Raw genomic sequence first — 20,485 nt, 5'->3', positions numbered from 1 at the left:
CCGGCCTGGAGTGCGGTGGCAGTACAGGGAGGCTAGCGCACACAAAAGGCCTCTTGAGGGATGGACCTGGAGAGGCCAGAGACAGGTTCAGACACAGGCTTTGGGACCAAATGGCCTGGGTGTGACTCCCTGCCTTGTCAATTACTCTGTGTGTGTGTGTGTAGCTTTAGGCAAGTTACTACTTTTTCTTATCCTCAAATTTCCCAATCTGTAAAATGGGGATAATAACATTAGCCACATCCTAGCATTGTGAGAGTTAGGGAATGAAAGTAAAAGTGAAAGTCACCCAGTCATGTCTGACTGTTTGTGACCCCATGGACTATACAGTCCATGGAATTCTCCAGGCCAGAATACTGGAGTGGGTAGCTGTTCCCTTCTCCAGCGGATCCTCCCAACCCCAGGATCCAGCCTTGGTCTCCTGCATTGTAGGCAGATTCTTTACAACCTGAGCCACCAGGGAAGCCCGAGTTAGGGAATGAATACGTGTAAAGTGAACTGGACATGGAACAACAGACTGGTTTCAAATAGGAAAGGGAGTACGTCAAGGCTGTATATCGTCACCCTGCTTATTTAACTTCTATGCAGAGTACATCATGAGAAACGCTGGACTGGGAGAAACACAAGCTGGAATCAAGATTGCAGGGAGAAATATCAATAATCTGAACTATTCAGATGACACCACCCTTATGGCAGAAAGTGAAGAGGAACTAAAAAGCCTCTTGATGAAAGTGAAACAGGAGAGTGAAAAAGTTGGCTTAAAGCTCAACATTCAGAAAACGAAGATCATGGCATCCGGTCCCATCACTTCATGGCAAATAGATGGGGAAACAGTGGAAACAGTGTCAGACTTTATTTTTTTGGGCTCCAAAATCACTGCAGATGGTGATTGCAGCCATGAAATTAAAAGATGCTTACTCCTTGGAAGAAAAGTTATGACCAACCTAGATAGCATATTCAAATGCAAAGACATTACTTTGCCGACTAAGGTCCATCTAGTCAAGGCTATGGTTTTTCCAGTAGTCATGTATGGATGTGAGAGTTGGATGTGAAGAAGGCTGAATGCCGGAGAATTGATGCTTTTGAAGTGTGGTGTTGGAGAAGACTCTTGAGAGTCCCTTGGACTATAAGGAGATCCAACCAATCCATTCTGAAGGAGATCAGCCCTGGGATTTCTTTGGAAGGAATGATGCTGAAGCTGAAACTCCAGTACTTTGGCCACCTCATTGAAGAGTTGACTCATTGGAAAAGACTCTGATGCTGGGAGGGATTGAGGGCAGGAGGAGAAGGGGACGACAGAGGATGAGATGGCTGGATGGCATCACGGACTCGATGGACGTGAGTCTGAGTGAACTCCGGGAGATGGTGATGGACAGGGAGGCCTGACGTGCTGCGATTCATGGGGTCACAAAGAGTCAGACACAACTGAGCGACTGAACTGAACTGAAAGTGGTGTCAGGCATCAAAACAGGTGCCGGCTGGGAGCTCTGTCCCTCTGATGCGGGGGTGGGGGTCATCACACACACACAACGTATAATCTGTTCCTGTAGGGGTGTTGGTCAGCACTGTCTTCATAACCCAGTTGATGTCAGAAACTTCAGAAACTTTAGTAGCTAAATATAGTTCTATTATAGAAGTCTTCAGCTGCTTGTTAAAAAAATAAAATGTAGGTGAAAGTTGCAGTGTGCATTGTCAGCATACATTAAGTCAAGCGGCTTGAACCAGCACTGTCACTGATGTGAACCCCTAGGCTCCCTGTTGGCTGCAGTGTCAGTAGACGAGAACATCTTTGTCCCAGGGGTACAAAGGCAGATGGGTTTATTTTCCAGACAGGCTCTGCTCGTCTGGCGGCACTGTCCCTGACAGCGCTCTTCAGCTCGCACAGAGCAGCAGTGCCTCTCCCCGCTCCCGCCCGCCTTGACGGTCGTGCCCTGAGTGGCGTTGTGATTGCTCAACCGAACCAGCTCTGAGCGACGCAAGTGCACGCCCCCAGCTGCACGTCTCCAGGCTGCCGGCAAGGTCCCTCTTTCCTGTGGAAGGCCGCTTCTCACTGGTGTGACCCCACAGGACTGTTGTACAAATCTAAGGAAAGCACTGACGTCTCGAGGTGGAAAGCCTTTTGTGCCTGATTTTACCCCCTTCCACTACAAGGTGCTAATAACTGAACAGCCCAGCACATAGCTGGGTCATGCTGGCTCCTTTTGCATGCTGGCTATGTGCCTGCACAGGAGGGACGTGGCCCTTCCCTGCAGGAGCCTGTGGCTGTGACATTCGGAAGCAAGCTCCCTGAGGCAGGAGAGACAGGGATCATTGTGCCAGGCGCTGTAGAATTTGCTGGGGCACACGGGGGCCAGTGGGGCTCCGCCTGGAGGAGGGGGCAGGAAAGGTGGCATGGAAGATGGGCAGGGTCAGTGCTAAGCACTCAGATGTTCACCAGATGGACGAATGAACAAGGGGCGCTCTTGGGAGGAGGAGGGATTACTCACAGGGACATATCAGGCAGTTAGTAGTTAGTTGGGACACTTTCTGTATCCCCAACACTGCAACACTGTAGGAAACGATTCAGAAGTGAGGAGGGTGGGGGGCTGATCCCCACAATGGAGGAGCTGGAGGAGAAAGGACGGTGGCTTCCATGGAGAGCGAGGGCAGTGAGGTCAAGCTGCAGCTCTGCCCTCAGTGTCATGGCGTTCAGAGAGGGGCCCGCTGCTGGCCTCACCAGAGAAGGTGTGTGGGGCAGGTGGGGCTGGGAGCCAGAGGAGGGACAGCATTCTAGGCCAGAGCAGCGTCTGGAGATTGCAGTGAGCATGGTCATGCAGAGGCTGAGGGTCTTGACCTCTTTGGAGCCAAGGGCCTGTTTGGGGGCTGAGCAGTCATGTGGGTACAGATAGGTTGAGGCTGAGTGGAGGTGGTTCCCCAAGAGGGTGACTCCGTTAGCCGCCAATTGGCTGGAGTTGGAGCCTGGTCCATCCTGCCCACAGGCTTCCCAGCGGGGCATGGGTGGGTCGGTTGCTTCTGGCAAGTCCTCTAGCTCCCTCAGGGAATCTGCAGGCGCGCCCCCGCGTCTCCAGTTCCAGGCCCTGCCTTGGGTCCCCTCTCCAGCTCTGGAGGCTGGGGCACAGGAATAGCCGAGGCTGCGGGCCAGGGCGCTTTCCCAGTGCCATCGGGGAAGCCTGGCTGCCCTCTGCCCTGGCAGGTTCTGGGAACATGACAGCGGGTTTGGGCCAGGCCTCAGTCTCTGAGGGCTCCTGAGGGCCCGGCTAGGAGAGCAGACTGCTGATTTCTGAGTCCCAGCCCTGCAGCTGGCTCACATCCCTGAAGAGGAGCCCTGTTCAGCTGTGAGCAGTGGTGCCGTTAGAGCTCAGGCCTCCCCGGATGACGCCAGGCTGGGGCTGGCCTGTGAGCACTCTCCATGGGCACAGGGAGCCTTGGAGAAGAGTATTTTGGAGATGAAGAGCACATAAATGTCTTGCTGTAGAGCATTAGACCCAGGGAGTTGCCGCACGACTAGTGTTTGCCGGCTGCTTCAGAGAAGGTTCTCTCTGCAGTTCCTCTCAGACTTCAGCACTGTGGACTTGGCACAGCACATGAGAACATCTCCTCGGGCATCACGGTTTTGTCTGGAAAGCCGTCCGTGTAGGATGGGATGCCCTGTTCCCATCCTTGGAGACCAGTTTTGTAAGTAACATTTAGAAGATGCTGCTGCCCCAGGTTCATGGATTCCGTAAAGCCTGATTTGGCATCTACCACAATCCAGGCCCTGGGCTAAGTCCTGGGGTCCCAAAATGAGTGCACAGTCTTGGGACCCCAGAGCCAACATTCGCCGTGGCGGGCAGTCCCAGGCGGCAGCGCGGGTGCTGTGAGTGGAAGCGGGAGGGGGTGAAAGTGATGTCTCCTTGCCTCTGGGCAGCAGTGGTCCTTCCACGTGTCCCCTGCCTCCTCCTGCCCACACACACAGATCTGGGGGGCCCACCCTGCACAGCAGCCCTACTGCAGGGGTGTCGGCCTCCTTCTTGTCCCGCAGTGCTCGGGACAGAGCACCCAGCAGGCTGCTGGCTTGCCTTTATTTCACCACAGTTTCCAAATAGATCCATCGATTCATTCTTACAAGCAAGCCCTGGTATCTGTTGAGCCATGACCAAGGCTTAGGGCACCAGCCTCCCCGTTCCACAGGATGTTCCACCTGTTGTCCTCCCTGCAGCCAAGACAACCCATCAGAAAAGCTACCCTGCGTGATTCTTGCCCTGTGTGGGAAGCTTCACTTTTCTGCGTTGCCTTCAAAGTGAAACCATGAGTTTTGTGTGGCTAGGACTTGAGCACGTGCTGGGAGCTGCTGGACGCCAGGAGCTCTGCCCCGGGCTCCAGCCACACTGAACAGTGACTTTTGCCACCCCCTGCACCCCACACCTGGGTGTGTGCACACCGCCAGGCCATCGAGCTGTGTGCATGTAAGCTATGTGTTTCTGGTCTGTGTGCTTCTGTGAGTTCTAACCCAGGGTGAAGAGTTTAGTGAAAACCAGTGATAGGGGCTGGCACTGTTGCACACTTGCTCTGTGCCAGGCCCCTGCCCTGCTTTCCATGGGCGCTCGCAGTCCTCACCACTGCCTCTGCAATTGTAAGCTCCACTTTACAGGAGGGGAAACTGAGGCCCGGGTGGGGATTGTGCCAGCTGGGGGCTCAAGCTGCTGCTCTCTAGAATGCACTCCTGCCTCTGCTTGCAGCCGCCTGGGAGCCAGAAGAGACGTGTTCACTTGCAGAGATGCCACATACTCAAATGCCTCTGCTTCGGCGTGAAGTCGCCCCTTGTCTGGGTTCAGCCCTGGCGCCAGCATTCATTGCTGTAAAACCCTGAGGGCTCAGAGGAAAGAGACGACCTGCTCAGAGTCCTAGGAGGAACACGGCATTGCTAATCCCTGCTTCCCAGGGAGGACGTGAGGACTAGAGATAGCGTCTGCAGGGCCAGGGGCCAAATGACTCCCGAGCCCAACTGGTCCTAATGTGTCTCCTCTTCACGTGTGAACAGCACACCTAAGGAGACAGGTGAAGGCAGACAAATCAGGTGGTCTTTCCTCCGCTCACTGCAGGCTTGTACCTCCCCTGTCTAAACACCATTGTTCTAAACACCCGGTAAAGAATCACTCCATTTTTTCTTGGAAAGAATTGACCAGTCAAGATTTTTTGCCAACAAGCTTATCCTCTGAAGATTAATTTTTATTTTCTCACTTGATTTCAGTGATGGCAAAAGTAACTTGTGTAAGCCCTGTGGGAGAAAACATTTTCTATTTCTACTCAGTAACAAACAGAAATGCATGCTTTTAGAACTGGAGAAGTCCTGAGAGCTCAAGCAGCCTGTGGTGGCTTAGCCCCATTGAGACATCTTTATACAAAAGTGTAGTGTGGGTGCAGTGAGCTTAGTGCTGAGGGACCCAGGTACAGAGGTGGGGTGAAGGAGCTGTGTCCTTTGGGGCAGGGTTTTTTGTGTTTTTTAAACAGGAGTCATGAAAGGTGGACTGGGGGCCCAGGGAGGGTGGGCCACTGAGGAAGCAGAAGTTGAGGAGGGGAGGCATGCAAGGGGGTGCTACCTGGAAGAGCTGCTGTTCTCACTTTTCCAGTCTGACAATTTCTATGCTAGATCATTTGGCTTTTCACCCTGGGTGTTCTTTCACTGCTGGAGTTTCTGCCAGAAGCAGCCTGGGCTTCAGCGAGCCCTTACTTACAGAGCTGGAACTGATCTCACTGTCTGGGTTGGCAGCAGCTCTCACAGCAAGGAGGTGCCACTCATACAGTGCCTGCTGGAGTGCGGGGGGAATGGAAGAGGGCAGTGAGCTGTCACCAGGCAGCCAAGTGCTCCTGCCACTTCACAGGTGCTTGGCTGAAGGTGTGTGTGTGCACAAACACACGTGCCGGGGAGACAGTGCTCCGTGCAGGGTCTTTGGGGCAATGGCTCGCAGGTGGGGCATGTTCTGTGCTCAGGCAAGTCCCCAGGCATCGCTGGGCCTTTATCCTGACATCTGAGCAACGTTTCCTGGAGGGGGCAGAGTACAGTGAGCCTGGCCGGCCAGTCTTGAGGAGTTGAGATCTGAAACAAACTTTGTTTAAACACATCTTTCCTCTCTACGTTATTTTGTTCTGTCTTTCAGTTATATATGCAAATTGGAATCTCTCAGTTTCCCCTTCATCCATTTTTCAGTTTGTCATTTTGAGCATTTAGATTAAAGGATGATAATGCAGTCATCTTTAACATTGTTGAAGTTCAGGGTTTGTGCTGTAACACAAAACAGCTAAAGGTGCCTTGCAGGGTAATGAGCCTCATCTTCTTCACCCTCCTACTTGAGTACAAATTCCAGGAACAGGAGGTGAGTCTGGGAAATGTTGGGGGTGAGAACTGAAAACCAGGAGTTGGACCAGAGTGAGGCCCAAGGCAGAGACAGAACCCATGTGGGTCAGAGTTGAGCCAGAGCACACAGGTCGGGCTCGAGGAGGCTGGAAACGGTGCTGTTAATGAACAGCAGCAGTGGCAAGCCAGCAAGGAGCCTCCATGTCTGACCCTCTCGGGGCCCTGCCAGGTGAACTGCGTTAATATCCTGTTTTGAGAATAAGGAGCCTGGTCAGGTTTAGGGTAGCGCGGAGGTGAGGAGCTCCAAGACCTTCTGTTCCAGGGCAGAGTGAGTTGGGAGCCCAGATTGAGGGGGAGCTGGAGGCAGGTTGGAGAACTGGGGGTGGGATCCTGTAGAAATGAGGGCACCCAGAGACGGTTTGAGCGCAAGGCACAGAGCTCACGGTTCTCCAAGGACACCCCTCACTCTTTGGTGTTTACAAGCACGTGCCACAGATCTTACGGCCTTAAGATCAGCTGTGACCTCCTGTTAGGAAAGGGAGATTCAGACTAGGGGCTGGGGTAGACTGAAGAAGGGTGCCTGAGAAAGAGGCGCTGCTGGTGTGAACGGATGTGGCGTCTGCTAGTACTCCGCAGATATGAGTGGGAAGCATGGCACAGCAGGGCCGCTCCCGGAGCAGCCCTGCAGCTGCCTGGACACCAGGAACTTAGAAACTGACCTGGGCCTGAATCTGACTGGAAGCCGGAGGAGTGCTGTGAAAGAACCGCAGGGCCCTTCTGCTGGTCTGTGCTTGGCGGAATTACTTGTTCATTTATCATCTGTGGAGTGTGTATCTGATGATGTGTTCTGAGAGCTGATTTTTAGCTTTCATGGGGAGAGCTCAAGAACTCATTGGATTGAGAAAAATGAATAAAGGAGCATGACTTACTGCATTGCCTGTGCCTCTCGCTGGGCGCTCAGCAGCTTCTCAGTCCCCTCATGTCTACACAGAATGGAACCTCCGCTCCCAGGACCATTCAGGCACTGAAAACATGTTAGAGTGTGCCCTCTATGCTCCTGGCATGGTGGAGGGAGGAGAATAAAGGCACAGTCCTGCCTGCAAACCCCCCGTGTTGCCACATTTTGCACGTGACAGCAGACACCGCTGCGAGAGTAACAGAGACGGGACCTTCCCAGAGGGGGTGGCATGGCATGGAGCTCATGCCCTGTGGCCCTCAACCTCAAGCCTTCAAAAAGCAGCCTTGCCCCAGAGGTCCCTTCTGCTCTTACCTCAGACTTCGCCCTCCTCCAGGCAGCCCTGACCACCTAGAGTGTTCCTTCCAGAAGTGGCCACCATCTGTAATTGTTACTTGACCCCGAGTCCCACAAAAGCAGAGACCACGACACTTTATTCACCACTGCATCCCTGGTCCCTGGCATGGTGGTTGGCACACAGTAGGTATTCACCCCATATTTGTGACTGGCAAGAGGGTATTGCCAGACCCTCAGTCATTGAGTAATGAGTGCTCCAAGAGGTAGCCAGCCAGCTGGCGGCATTGACAGACTATTCAATTAGAAATCCTGGAATTGTGATGGTCCCTCAGAGATCATCTGATCTGTCTCCTCTCTTCCTGTTGTGTCTGAATGGACAACTTGAAGAAATGGCCAGGATTTATTGTGTGATGGCTCCCCCCATCTAAAAGCACAGGTACAGCTGAAGGGGCAGAAATGCAGGCAGAAAGACCCAGTCATTTCTGTCAGGGCAGGGCCAGTTCTTTGTGGCTCCCCTAGTGAGAGGAGGTGGAAGGAAAGTGGCCTCATCAGAGAGGGCCAGGACCTGATGAATTCAAACAAGACAGCCAAGGCCCACTCAGCCCAACTCTGCAGGCCTGTAATTAAGGAATTCCTGAAGGCTTGTCTTTCAAGGTGGCTGAGAAAATCCTGGAGCCTTGGGCATCCTGGAGCAGCTTCAGGTGAAGCATTTGTCTCCGGCTCTGTGCTCTTGCCTGGAGGGCCACCATCAGCAGCTTTTCTTCCTTGTCCAGTCAGCTTGGCACAGCTGGCTCACTCTTGGACCTGCCTCTCCAGGGTGTAGAGAGGGCAGTTGTCTTGGGCCTGCAGGGTCACTGGTTAAAGGGCATAAGCATTCTGAGGATAAAATCAAGGTCGTCTGTGGCCTTTCCTGGAACCTGCAGGGCTGGTTGGAAGCAGACATATCACCTGTGATTTACCCGGTAAGCCTGGGCTCTGCACCCTCTCTCGCCTCAGCCTGGGGAAGTTTCTGGAAGGTGGGATCTGCCTCCTTTTGACTGCATGACTATGAGTGACTTTGCTTCTTCAAACCTGTTTCCTTTTCTGTAAGATCTCACTACCTGCGACCGTCACAGGATTACATGAGGTGACATGTGGAGCTGTGAGCTCGCTGCCTAGCAGAGTATAGGTGTGCTCTATTATGATGCCGCCGCTGATGGGAAACCTCTGTGCGGGGCCCGTTACCACGGGGCCTGCAGTCCAGCTGGCCAGGGAGCACCGCACGCGCCATTGTGACCTGTGTGGGGCAGGCTGCAGCTGCAGAGCATGGGGACAGTGTTGGGAAGGGCCCGCGTGGCCCCCACGTGGGTCAGCCAGCAGGACCCCGTGGCGGGGAGTTGGTGTCGCCTGTCTGCGGGGGCAGGCGACCTTGTCCCTGGGATTTTCCAGGCAAGAATAACTGGAGTGGGTTGCTGTTTCCTTCTGCAGTGTATGCTTAGTGACTTAATTGCTGCCTGGCTGTCCCAGGCTTGCCCCAGGCTGTTTTTCCACCAGTGTATTCAGAAGGGGTCCTGTGTGCACAGCTCCACCCCGCACTGGGCATTTCCCGCTCTCTCGGTGTGCCTATCTGTTGAAGTAAAGAACTGTCTTGCTGCTCTCAGGGGCATTCCTCCAAGTCCCACGAGCATGAGCATCTCGCTCAGGCCATTAGTCCTGCGGACTTCCACGTCTCTCTGAAGTTACCACTTCACACCTTTGCCCATCTCCCCCAGGGGCCTCTCTTTCATGTTGTATTAATATATAGAATTTCCTGGGATATTCCAGATTTTAGTCCCTTGTCAACATTGACTACTTGCCAACTAGTAGTCAGCATTTGTGGAGAAGGCAATGGCACCCCACTCCAGTACTCTTGCCTGGAAAATCCCATGGACGGAGGAGCCTGGTAGGCTGCAGTCCATGGGGTCGCTAAGAGTCAGACACGACTGAGTGACTTCACTTTCACTTTTCACTTTCATGCACTGGAGAAGGAAATGGCAACCCACTCCAGTGTTCTTACCTGGAGAATTCCAGGGATGGGGGAGCCTGGTGGGCTGCCGTCTATGGGGTCGCAAAGAGTCGGACATGACTGAAGCGACTTAGCAGCAGCAGCAGCAGCAGCAGCAGTCAGCATTTAAATCTGTTAACTTTGTCCATGTTGTTGGTTTCAGAACAGAAATCCTTAATTTGTGTGTGTGTGTGTATACTTACGGCTTTTACTTCTGAAATTTTGCTTAAGGGATCCTCTGCTGCCCTAAGTCACAAGGGTGTTTGTCTCCATTTTCTTCTAGTCTCTCTCTGGTTTAACATTTCACATTTTTATTGAGTGCCGAGACCCAGTGAGTGGAAGACAAAGGTCCATACTGTTAGGGCACAGTCAGAAGGTGCGTGGGGTTGTGTCCTGTGGGTTCTGGTCTGCACACAGGCAGAGGGACTGGCTAGGGGAGGGCAGGGTGGCCCAGGGTACGTGTTGTGCATCGAGTCAGCAGTGAGATGGCCAAAAGCTTCCTTGGGCTCCTGGGGACGCCCAGACTCCACCGGGATTCTTTGTGGTATTGAGCCACGGGCGTGAAGGTTCAAGTCTCAACACTGAGGCAGCACAGGGTGGGAGAGCATGAGCTTTGGGGTGTTCTGCCCCATTCTCTTCTCGGGGCACTGGATTCACCCTGGAGCTTTGGTTGTAATCAGGTAATTTGTCTGGGAAATGGGCTTGATGGTCACCAACCAAAGAGAAGGGTAAAAGGAGCAAAGTGGAAGATGTCTGTGACGGGACCCTATAGGTCCCCTGACCTGTCGGCCCACGATTCCCATGGTAACTGAACCGACACTGGGGGTGGATAGGTGGCAGGAGCTGTGCACCGCGTTCACGTTCCCGCGCATCCGCTCGGGATCCTGGGGGCTCTCACTGACCTGCTTCCAAATCCTCCAGCCTCCCTGTTTCCTTTGGCGCCTGTGTTCCACAGAAAGGAGCTGGCCAAGGTAAACCAGCTGTGAAGTAAGAGAAGCAAGTCTTCTCCAGTGTCCTTGTGAGAGTCAGCTCCAGACTGTTTACACCCAGAGGAGGCATGAGGAACTGGTGCAGCCTGTTTGAACCACCCTTCCCAGCACCCCTGTAATTACAAGCCCGTTGGGTTTCAGGCAGAGTCCACCGTCTCTGCTCTGATCCCCGATTATGCAGATGTTTCTGTCAACTCCAGCCTCAGACTCAGTTTAGCTGACCCAGATAAACCAAGGCTCATCTGACGCTGGGTTCTCAGGCCTGGGGGCTGAGGAGAGCCAGACACACAGGCAGCCCAGAGCCCCAGTGGGGGCCTGTGGGTAGGAAGGGTAGAGTGGCTGAGATGCACTTAGGACAGCCGGCAGGTTGGGTTTCCGGGGAGCCCCAGGCAGGACCAGGCGATTGGGTGGAGGGAGGCGGGAGTGTGGTTTCTGGGGAGCTCTGGTCAGGAGGGGTTCTGCTCCTTCGGCCTGGTAAGTCCAGCCTGTGGGAACCACCACCCGCAGTGCCCGGGAGCCGAGTCCTGCTGCCTCTGTCCGCCCCCACCTGCCTCCTGGAGGACAGCCTGGTTCCTTTCTCCTGCTTTCCTGCTCTGGTCCCCACTGCTGTGCCCCGGAGTCAGCAGGCTACTCAGACCTACCCTCCAGGGCTTCCCCCTCCCACACCCCAGTGTTCCCTGAGCACAGCACCCCTCAGGATGATGGCCCGACCCTCAAGATTTTTCACTGTCTGACTGACCCCATCTCCCAGGCATCCCACTGCACCCAGCCCCCTGCTGAGTCCCTAGCCGTCCCCCTGCATTCTGTGTCCCACGTGCAGGTTCTAATGAACTCTCAAGGCCAGGTCTCCATGCTGCCAGACATCTTCATTGCCCTCTTCTGTGTGGTCTGTGGAGGTGGAGACGGTGATACCTGATGAATGTCCCTGTGTGTGGACTAAAGTGATAGCCTGTCTCCAGCCCACATGCAGCCTTTGCCTTGAGCAGAGGGCAGCAGGCAGATGTCGCAGGAGCGTCTGGGCGCCCATTGTCGTGAACACTCCCCTGTCCCCTTGGCCCCAGCAGTGCCAGCACTTAAACCTGAAACGCACGCTTTCATAAACATCCTCCTCATTCCTTGCTGCTTTTCCGATTTCTAGAGTTGTCATTTAAAGATGTGTGATATGTGCCAATGCGAAGGGCTGTACCTATGTGTACCTTGTTAAGAAATATCTTTTCCTTTTCCCTAAAGCTTTTCCCAAGGGTTTTGAAAAGCAAAGAGGTGGACAGGTTTCTGGGAGCCAATGTGTTTTAATATTGATTGCCGATTTGAATATTGTTGGTAACAGTGAGATGAAAACCAGGTCTGCATCGTAGCTTCATGTCGGCTGTCAAGTCTGGCGAGCTGTCACTGTCTTAGCTCTTTTTGCCACCAGTTCAGCAATACCAAGTTTGTGTTTTGTTGGTTATGTTTTTCATCCTGCTGTAAATTTCAAAATGACAGCAAGGCCCTATTTTAAGGGAAGTGAACATGTGAAGTCACTCGTGACTGGTTGTAAAATGCTTGCTTTCTCCTTCCTAAAAAGGGGCCGCTAAAGGATGGAGTTGGAAGCTCAGGTTCAGCGTCTGTGTCTTGGTGAGCTGCTGTTCCCCAGGATTCTGGTTCCCATGGGAGTGGAGCCATCTCAGCCTATCCAGAGCTCTGGCCTCAAAGACAGCTTTTCCTGAAGGGGCCACAGTTCCCTGCTCTCCCGATGCCCGTCTCCGTGTGTTCTTTTTGCAAGGGCTTCCTGCCGCTCCACTGTAGCCTCTTCCTCACCTGACTATCTCAGCACGAGATGGAGGAACTCAGGTTGTTTGAACTGTTCATAAGTCAGAAGTGCACAGCAGAGAGAGGACTGTGCCCTTTTCGGTGGAAGTCAGTACTAGCCTTCCATGTTCTCTAGGAACTTCCAGATTGACCCTAAACAGAGATGAAATATGAGAGTGCTCAGCCAGGCACAGACTTTTAGAAATTGCAAAACTGGAAAAAAGGTGACTATGGTTTTTAAAGACAGTGGGAAGAAAGGGTTGCAAATACAGTAGATTATTTTCCTGTCGTGTTTCCTCAAGGGCTTCAGTATCAGCTACATGATGTCCTTTCTATGCAGCAGCTCTGGGAATGAGACACAGGAACACTTCAATGTTTCACTCCACATTAGCCACTAATATTTTCTCAATTACTCTTCTGTTATTTATAATTTAGATAATCTAACTCTCCTCTCATGTGAGAAAAAGTAGTCAAGCCTCTCCTTGGCCCTTGTCAAAGCTGATAGAGTCTGAGCTTTGCCATCAAGCCCTGACCTGGAAGCATGTGGAAAACTCTCAGCAGCAGCCCAGCCTCTAGGGCTGCTACTGTGGGGTCCTGACAAACTGCAACTTCCTTGAGCCTTGGTGTCCTCATCTTAACATGGGGACAGTTATTGCTGCTCATTAAGGCAGAGGCAGTATTTGGCGTGTAAAATACCTCCTATGGTGCTTGACATGTGGTGGGTGCAGTAGGTGGGAAATAGTATTTGTTGCTCTAATTGCAAAGTAATAATAATCCAGCATATGGTGACATCAAGGCAGTAGACAACTTGCTGCTGCTGCTGCTAAGTCGCTTCAGTCGTGTCCGACTCTGTGCGACCCCATAGACAGCAGCCCACCAGGCTCCTCTGTCTCTGGGATTCTCCAGGCAAGAATACTGAGAACCTGATAATTCCAGTAATGCTCCAAAAGTCTTTAGCCAGGGGTCTGTAATGTTAATTATAAAATTACTTTAATTGGAGCTACTAAAAAATTGTTTCTATTGTTGTTTTTCATCTTTCTAGTTAGACATTCCCTACTTTGGGAAGCTGTCCCTGTCCCTCAGTCTGTGAGATCCCCCTTGGGTGCCCTCAGCCCCTCACTTCCCTCCCGCACAACCCTTCTCACGCTGGTCTGCTTCCCTCCCTTGGCCCATGGGCCATGCAGAAGCTCCGAATCTCGGTTTTGTCTGCTCCTGCCAGTGGTAGCTTGTCATCTAACAATGCAGGGGGCCTTTGAAGTGGGAGGGGCGCAAGCACTTAAAAGCCGGCCGGCGTGGAGGTCTGGCGCTCACAGCGTGGCTCTGTCTCCTAGGTCGGGAACTACAAGCGGACGGTGCGGCGGATCGACGATGGCCACCGCCTGTGCACCGACCTCATGAACTGCCTGCATGAGCGGGCACGCATTGAGAAGGCGTACGCGCAGCAGCTCACCGAATGGGCCCGGCGCTGGAGGCAGCTTGTGGACAAGGGTAGGGAGGCCAGCATGGGGCGTCTGGGGCAAACCGTCCACCCTCTCTGAGCCAGTTTCCTCTCTTGGAAGATCAGGGCAGGAGTTTGTCTCACAGTCTGGGAGCTGTGATTTTCTCCCAGCAGCACAGGCCAAGTGAGCTTTCCTCCTCTTTCCTGGGGACACAGGACTCCTGTCCTCCAGCAGCATCCGAGCCTCCCGTGGCAGTCCTTGTCAGCAGAGGACATGCTGCGCTTGCTGAGTTAACTCAGCAGCTCCATCGAGGCCCAGACTCTAGTAGCCTCCTGTCCAGTCAAGGGCCTTGCTGCTCAGCACCATGGTTTCTGGCACCAAGACTGCATATTTGTAAGTTCGGCCAAGTAGCCAGTCAGGCAAGACTCAGTGGTGACATCCGGCAAAGTTGAACTGGTCTCCTACATTGCAGACAGATTCTTTACCGACTGAGCCACCAGGGAAACCCATTATATGATGCAGGTTTTACCTCCCTTCTGTCTCTCGCAAAACACTCAGACAATTCTAGAGCTCAGTGAGAGCGCTACCATGGATGTGTGGATGGTATTCAGAATGCACTTCCCAGCAGTAGAGGGGAGCTTTATTGACTACAGGATTTCCTGGGAAAGAAGTGGGTTTGTGGGCATTTCTCAGGGTGGGTTTGGAGGGGCTGACCAGGGGAAGCTAGACCAGGATGAGGGGCCCCCAGGCATCAGGGGTCTAGACTCACTCCATGTCTTTCCCCGGATGCTGACATGGGCAGCCTGGGGAGCAGAGAATAGCACCCTGGTGCAGAGTCGGGTGGCCATGCGTGGGTGAGGCGTGGCTGGAGTGGGCCGGCTCCTCCAGGAAGCAGTGGCTGTCATTATTTTATTTCCACCTGCCTGAGTCCCTCTCTCAGGATCCAGCTGTCAGCAGTGTCCATACTGCTTACTCAGAGCCTGAGGTTCACAAAGCACTCTTTATTTCCGCCTTTGTGGGTCCTGGTCCCCTCGGCAGGACCAGGAGCTGCTCATCTTGTAGACGTGAGAAGCCAGAGGTCCTGAGGGGCTAACAGTTACTCTCGCACACACACCATATGTCTCTTGTCAGTATCCACTCCAGCAGTCATTGTCCTCTGGGAGCACCCTGAGGGCAGGCCCTGTGTCCTCCTGTTCCATCCTCAGCTTCTGTCACAGCCCATCTCTCTGTCACCTCAGGCCAACTACATCCTCAGCAAAATGACAGGTCAGATTAGGAGTTTCCTTCCTGAGATCAGTGACTGAGGTGACCCAGGCAACCCTCCCTGCTGTCTGGAGAGCTCCATCCAGGCCAGAGCCAGCCAGATTCCTGTCTCCTCCTCTCCTTCCCCAGCCTGGGGCTTCCATTCTGCTGAGGGCTCAGGCCTTCATTCCACAAGCTGTTTCCAGGGCCCAGTTCCTCGTGGAGGGAATGGGCCTCAGGGGAACGTGTGGTCCCACACAGGGGAAGCCAGGAGCCAGCAGGAGCCCGAGGGGTGGGCTCAGACTGGCCTGGCAGAGAGGTCAGTTCACTTCAGAATGCCCTCCTTCAAAGGCCAGCCTCAAGCAAATCAAAACTTCCAAGATGAAGAAACTTCATCTTGGAGTTTTTCAAGAGCTCAGTGTCTTTACAAAAAGGAAATCTGTGTAATCCCCCAGTTTCCCTAACAAAAGAAAACAGATCCAGCTTCAGTTCCTTATTCTCTTCTGGATCCCAGGAACTGAAAAAGGAACAGCACTAAGAAAAATATCTGAAACAGCCAAAAGGAAGCCTCCCAGCCAGGCAGGCAGACTGCCAGCCTCAAACCCCATCCTAAGTGCCGAGGTGGGCTCACAGAGGGAATCCCCTCCCAGAGCCTGTCTGGGCCCCACAGTGCCAAGTGACCCACCAGCTTCTCTTCTGTGCCAGGGCCCCAGTACGGGACGGTGGAGAAGGCCTGGGTGGCCGTCATGGCCGAGGCGGAGAAGGTGAGTGAGCTGCACCTGGAGGTGAAGGCCTCGCTGATGAATGAGGACTTCGAGAAGATCAAGAACTGGCAGAAGGACGCCTTCCACAAGCAGATGATGGGAGGCTTCAAGGAGACCAAGGAGGCTGAGGACGGCTTTCGGAAGGCACAGAAGCCCTGGGCCAAGAAGCTGAAAGAGGTGCATCCGGCCCAGGGTCCTGCCCCGCCCGCAGGCACCCCTCCCACCCGCTGCCTGCTTCCCCCGGACAGTCCTCCTGCCCCCCCGGTGTTGCTGCCACTGCCCAGGCGCAGGGGGCCTGCTGAGTGCCTCGTGTGCCGTTTTTACAGAACCCTTATCCACCCATTTTCCTGTCCTGGGAGCAGGGTGAGACCCACACACACAGCCTAGAACTCAAAACTGAAGCACTTCCCCCCGCTCCCACCCCCATGTCTTGAACCTTCTGGTCTGTCAGAATAGTAAGTCCTAGTTGCCAAAGGTTATCTGAGATGAAACCGTTGAGGAATAGTGCTTTTTAAGCAAGCTTCCTAAAACCCAGATTCCCAGGCCCTACCTCTAGAGATAGTGGTCAGGAGGTCAGAAGTGGGGCCTATTCACGCTCAGTTTTAATAATCTCCCAAGTGATGCTGTGCCTGCTGGTCTGTGGACTACATTTTGAATAGCACGGTTTTAGAAGAGCTGTTGGTGGCATGCAAAAATGCTCTCAACCACTAACAAGGCCACTCCCAACCCTGAACTTTTAAATGGTTCTTTCCCTTATATGAGTTTTTCTCTCAAATTTGCAATGATGCTGATACTCATTATTTTACAAGTAGCAAATGGAAATCATCAAGCCTCACCCAGCCTTGGTTCTCCAGAGACTGTCATAACTACACCCCAGCCCTTAGCATAGGCAGACCTGGAGCCTGGGCCACCCCATTGCTAAGGGTGCCCCTACTTCCTGCCAGTCCCATCCCCATCACGGACTTCTCTCAGGAACCGCACTGCCTCCCTCCCTCTCAGAGTCACCCTGAGCAGACTTCCGTCTCCGGGTTGTGACAGCAGGCTTTCCTTGTCTACTCCGTGTCTTGTCTATTTTGCCACATCCCCTGTCTCTCCTTTCTTGTCTCTGGTCCCATTTGTGATGATGGACTGCCTCATGAGGCTCTGGTTACAAACTCAGCTTTCTGCTCTAGAATGAAATCTGTGACTTTGGCTCAGTTAAGAAGCATCTATTAAATTACACACACACACACACACACACACACACACCCCATATCTATAGATATGTGTGTGTATTCATGTAAAATAGTCGTTAAAAATATGGAATGTGGCCTATAACCCTTTCTCCCAACGTTACACTTCTCTTGTGTTAGGTTTCCAGCTGCTGAGCCAGCTCTTCCCTCAGGCCCACACCTCCGTCACAGTCTCGCTGCAGGTCACCTGTGTGGCTTTCTCCAGCTGTTCTACGTACAGCTATAGCCCAGACCCACCAGTGCACCTGCCTCTCTTCCCTGCTTGCTTCTCCTCCTCGGCGTTTGTCAGCCACTGCCTTACTGTTTCCTCTTTCTTGCAGCTGCCTCCCCCAGCTAGACGGTGAGCTGCGTGAAAGCTAGGCTCTTTGTCGAGCACTGTACTCCTTCTGCCTAGACGGTGTCTGACAACAAAGCAGGCACCCCGTCAGTATTCGCTGAAAGAGCTCCTCTGTTTTAACGTGCTGTGATTATGCTGGACACACAGCTTTGCACCTGATCTTCCCTGTCCTCTTAAGAGTACAGGCACTGCCCACAGTCTGTGTAACCTTGAGCGAGGATTTTGACCTTTAAATGTGGTGTTTGGGAACTCCTTCTCCCTGTAGGTTGAAGCAGCGAAGAAGGCCTACCATGCAGCATGCAAGGAGGAGAAGCTGGCAATATCCCGCGAGAACAACAGCAGAGCTGACCCGTCCCTCAACCCTGAGCAGCTTAAGAAACTGCAAGACAGAGTAGAGAAGTGCAAACAGGATGTTCTTAAGGTAAATCGTGCGGGTTTTTTTGCATGTTGAGAGCACGTGCCTCACCCGTGCACGTGTCTGGCGTGTGACGAGCCTTTGTCACTGCTCAGTCAGATCCATGGACAGATGGCTGCATCAGTGAGATCACCCGTCACCTCACCACAGCCCTGAGTGCCGCCTCAGGACAGGGCGGCACTGAGCACTGGGCAGGCAGGGGTGTGACTCCTGTGCGTGGCGGGCAGGGTGCGGGGTGGCCGGGGTGGCCGCAGGCAGGAGGCAGGAAGGACTAGCTTGTGAATGTCAACAGCAGGGAGCTGATGGGCGAGCTGGTATGGAGGGCTGTGAGGACCGGTGGGCTTGACAGGCCAAGTAAAGGCCTGGGACATTGCTGACAGAGAGCTGCTGGAAAAAGCTTTAAGAGCCTGGGAAGGGAGGGCAGATGTGAGCAAGGGTTCCAGAGCCCTTAGCTCCCAGCTTGGCCCCTGGCCCCACTCCCATCCTGTGCCCTCTTCCAAGGGCTGGTGGTGGCTGGAGGCTGTCACCATCAAGGGCCTGCCCTGCTGCAGTGTCCACAGAAGGAAGTCCCAGCCTGGTTTTGGAGAGAGAGGTGAAGTTAGAGATGAGCTGAGCACTGAGCTTCAGGACTAGGGCATGATGCCCAGAGGGGAAGCAGGGGTCCTGAGCCTCAGAAGAGCTGCCGAGGGAAATAGGGGAATTAGGCAGCTGCACGTCTGTTTTGTGGTGGAGGAAATGGAGGAAGCTCGGAGCGGCCGCCCAGCGGTGTGACCATGAGAGAGCTGTGCCCTCTACGAAGCTCCTCACTGCTGCCCCCAAGTGGGGGCAGAGACGCTGCTCCAGAAGCAGCAGGGCCGGGCCTGAGGCCTGCAAAAGCTCAAGGAGGGCCACTCCCTGCTCAGAAGGCCCCGTATTGTCGTCAGCAACAGAAGAGCAGAGAGCAAAGGCCACCCCCCGATCCATGGTCAAAGCCCCTTTCAGGGTCTTGAGAGTGAGAACGACTGTGATAAATGGGTGACCCCAGCCCCACCATCCCTCCCTCCACCGTAGGAAGCTCCATCACGCTGATGGTCCCCTTCACTGTCAAAGTCATATGTTGGGGGGCGGGGCAGGGAAGACTGTGTGGGTTTCTGACCTCATGCACATCCCTGCAAGGGAAACATGCTAACTTTAGACTTGTCACACTGTCCCTAAACACCCTCGAGAAAAGGCTACACCTATGTTCGTAGTTTGTTTCTGGTGAAATCCCCTCTTGAGGACAGTTGGGAAGGAATAACTGTGTGTCGGGGGGTGTCATCAGGGAGGAAGGTGGTGTCATGGGCTGGAGGAAAGGGAACCAGGACTGTCTGAATGTCTTGGTGCAGCTCAGTGCCCATTGTCTGTCACCTTAAGTATCAGGATACTGTGAAGTAGAAGTATTCTGTTTGCTGAAAAGGAAAGTGAGGCTCCCAGAAATGCACAGCACAGGTCTCCGTGGAGCTCAGAGCCCTGTGGTCCTGCCTTAAAGGCAACTGGGGAGCCACTGCTGCTGTGGGCAAGACCTGGGGCACAGTCCTTCCCCATGCGAGAGGGGCATGGTCACTGGCTCTGAGGGACTGCCTCTTCCCCAGTGGCTGCCTTCTGGGTCTTACTCCAGCTGAGAGACCCGGCAGATGCCAGGAGTATGGTTGTGTTTCAGAAGTGGAGGGGCTGGAACTTGAACTTGGAGTTCTGTCAGACTCTGGAGCTTGTGCTCTTCAGGTTTTGGAATCTAGAGGGGATAGGGGACTGAGACACTTTTGCCAAGGGTGCCTTTGGAGGTAGAGAGGGCCTCAGGATGAGCCTGGGAGGCCTGGCTGTGTGGGGGGTGAGGAGGACTGTTCACAGTCCAGCCTGGGGGAGAGGGGAATGTCCTTCAGGAGCCATGTGGGGTCTGAGTCCTCTAGGCAGAAACTTAGGTGCAGAGGAGACAGACTGGGGTGCTTCTTGGGTGCAGGGTCACCCACAGTGGCAGGCTTCATGTTGTCACCCGAGGAGTAGTCTAGCTGTGATGGATTTGGACCTGGTGGAGGGAGATGATGCCCCAGAGGTGGGCAGGGTGGTGCAGAGCCAGGCTCGCTCGCTCTCGGGCAGAGGGGAGCGGGCTGAGTGGAAATGAGTCTTCATTCGCGTGCCTGGCCCCTGTTGTAGAGCAAAGAGAAGTACGAGAAGTCCCTGAAGGAGCTGGGCCAGAGCACGCCGCAGTACATGGAGAGCATGGAGCAGGTGTTCGAGCAGTGCCAGCAGTTCGAGGAGAAGCGCCTGCGCTTCTTCCGGGAAGTCCTGCTGGAGGTGCAGAAGCACCTGGATCTGTCGAACATGGCCAGGTGAGTGTCCTTCGCCGGGGAGCTCGGGGTTGCTGCTCTCCAGACTGTGGGGAGGGGTGGGGGTGGTCTCAGAGCCCGCCTGCGGCCCTGTGGGGTCCTGCCATCCAGGACGGCTGCTTGCTGGCCCAAGTCTGATGGCCTCCTGCCACGCTCTGCCAGCTCCGGGTGCAGAGCTCTGCGTCTGGGCAGGGAGGGAGGGCTGCAGCTTGGACTGGCTACAGTGACACATTTGAAATCAACCCGGGGGCAAGTCCAGTAGTCCCCCAGCTGGTGCACCCAGGCCAGGGGTGGCCTTAGTGTGAGGACCTTCACAAGCTCCTTCCCATCC

At 54.0% G+C, this 20,485-nt stretch overlaps 1 protein-coding gene across 4 annotated transcripts in view; it reads left to right on the top strand.

Annotated features, from left to right (window-relative positions):
- PACSIN2 (protein kinase C and casein kinase substrate in neurons 2) overlaps positions 1 to 20,485 on the top strand; it is a 112,186-nt gene that overhangs the window by 78,561 nt on the left and 13,140 nt on the right. For all 4 annotated transcript variants that reach the window (XM_069586157.1, XM_069586160.1, XM_069586159.1 and 1 more), the window contains 4 exons: positions 13,715 to 13,871; positions 15,770 to 16,005; positions 17,663 to 17,818; positions 19,982 to 20,157. In XM_069586157.1, the coding sequence (XP_069442258.1) occupies positions 13,715 to 13,871; positions 15,770 to 16,005; positions 17,663 to 17,818; positions 19,982 to 20,157 (725 nt within the window). The remainder of the gene's footprint in view (positions 1 to 13,714; positions 13,872 to 15,769; positions 16,006 to 17,662; positions 17,819 to 19,981; positions 20,158 to 20,485) is intronic.

The sequence above is a fragment of the Ovis canadensis genome, chromosome 3 (assembly GCF_042477335.2).
Source record: "Ovis canadensis isolate MfBH-ARS-UI-01 breed Bighorn chromosome 3, ARS-UI_OviCan_v2, whole genome shotgun sequence".
Lineage (NCBI taxonomy): Eukaryota > Metazoa > Chordata > Mammalia > Artiodactyla > Bovidae > Ovis > Ovis canadensis.
Note: the sequence above shows the minus strand (reverse complement) of the source record. Positions and strands in the feature narration are given on the sequence as shown.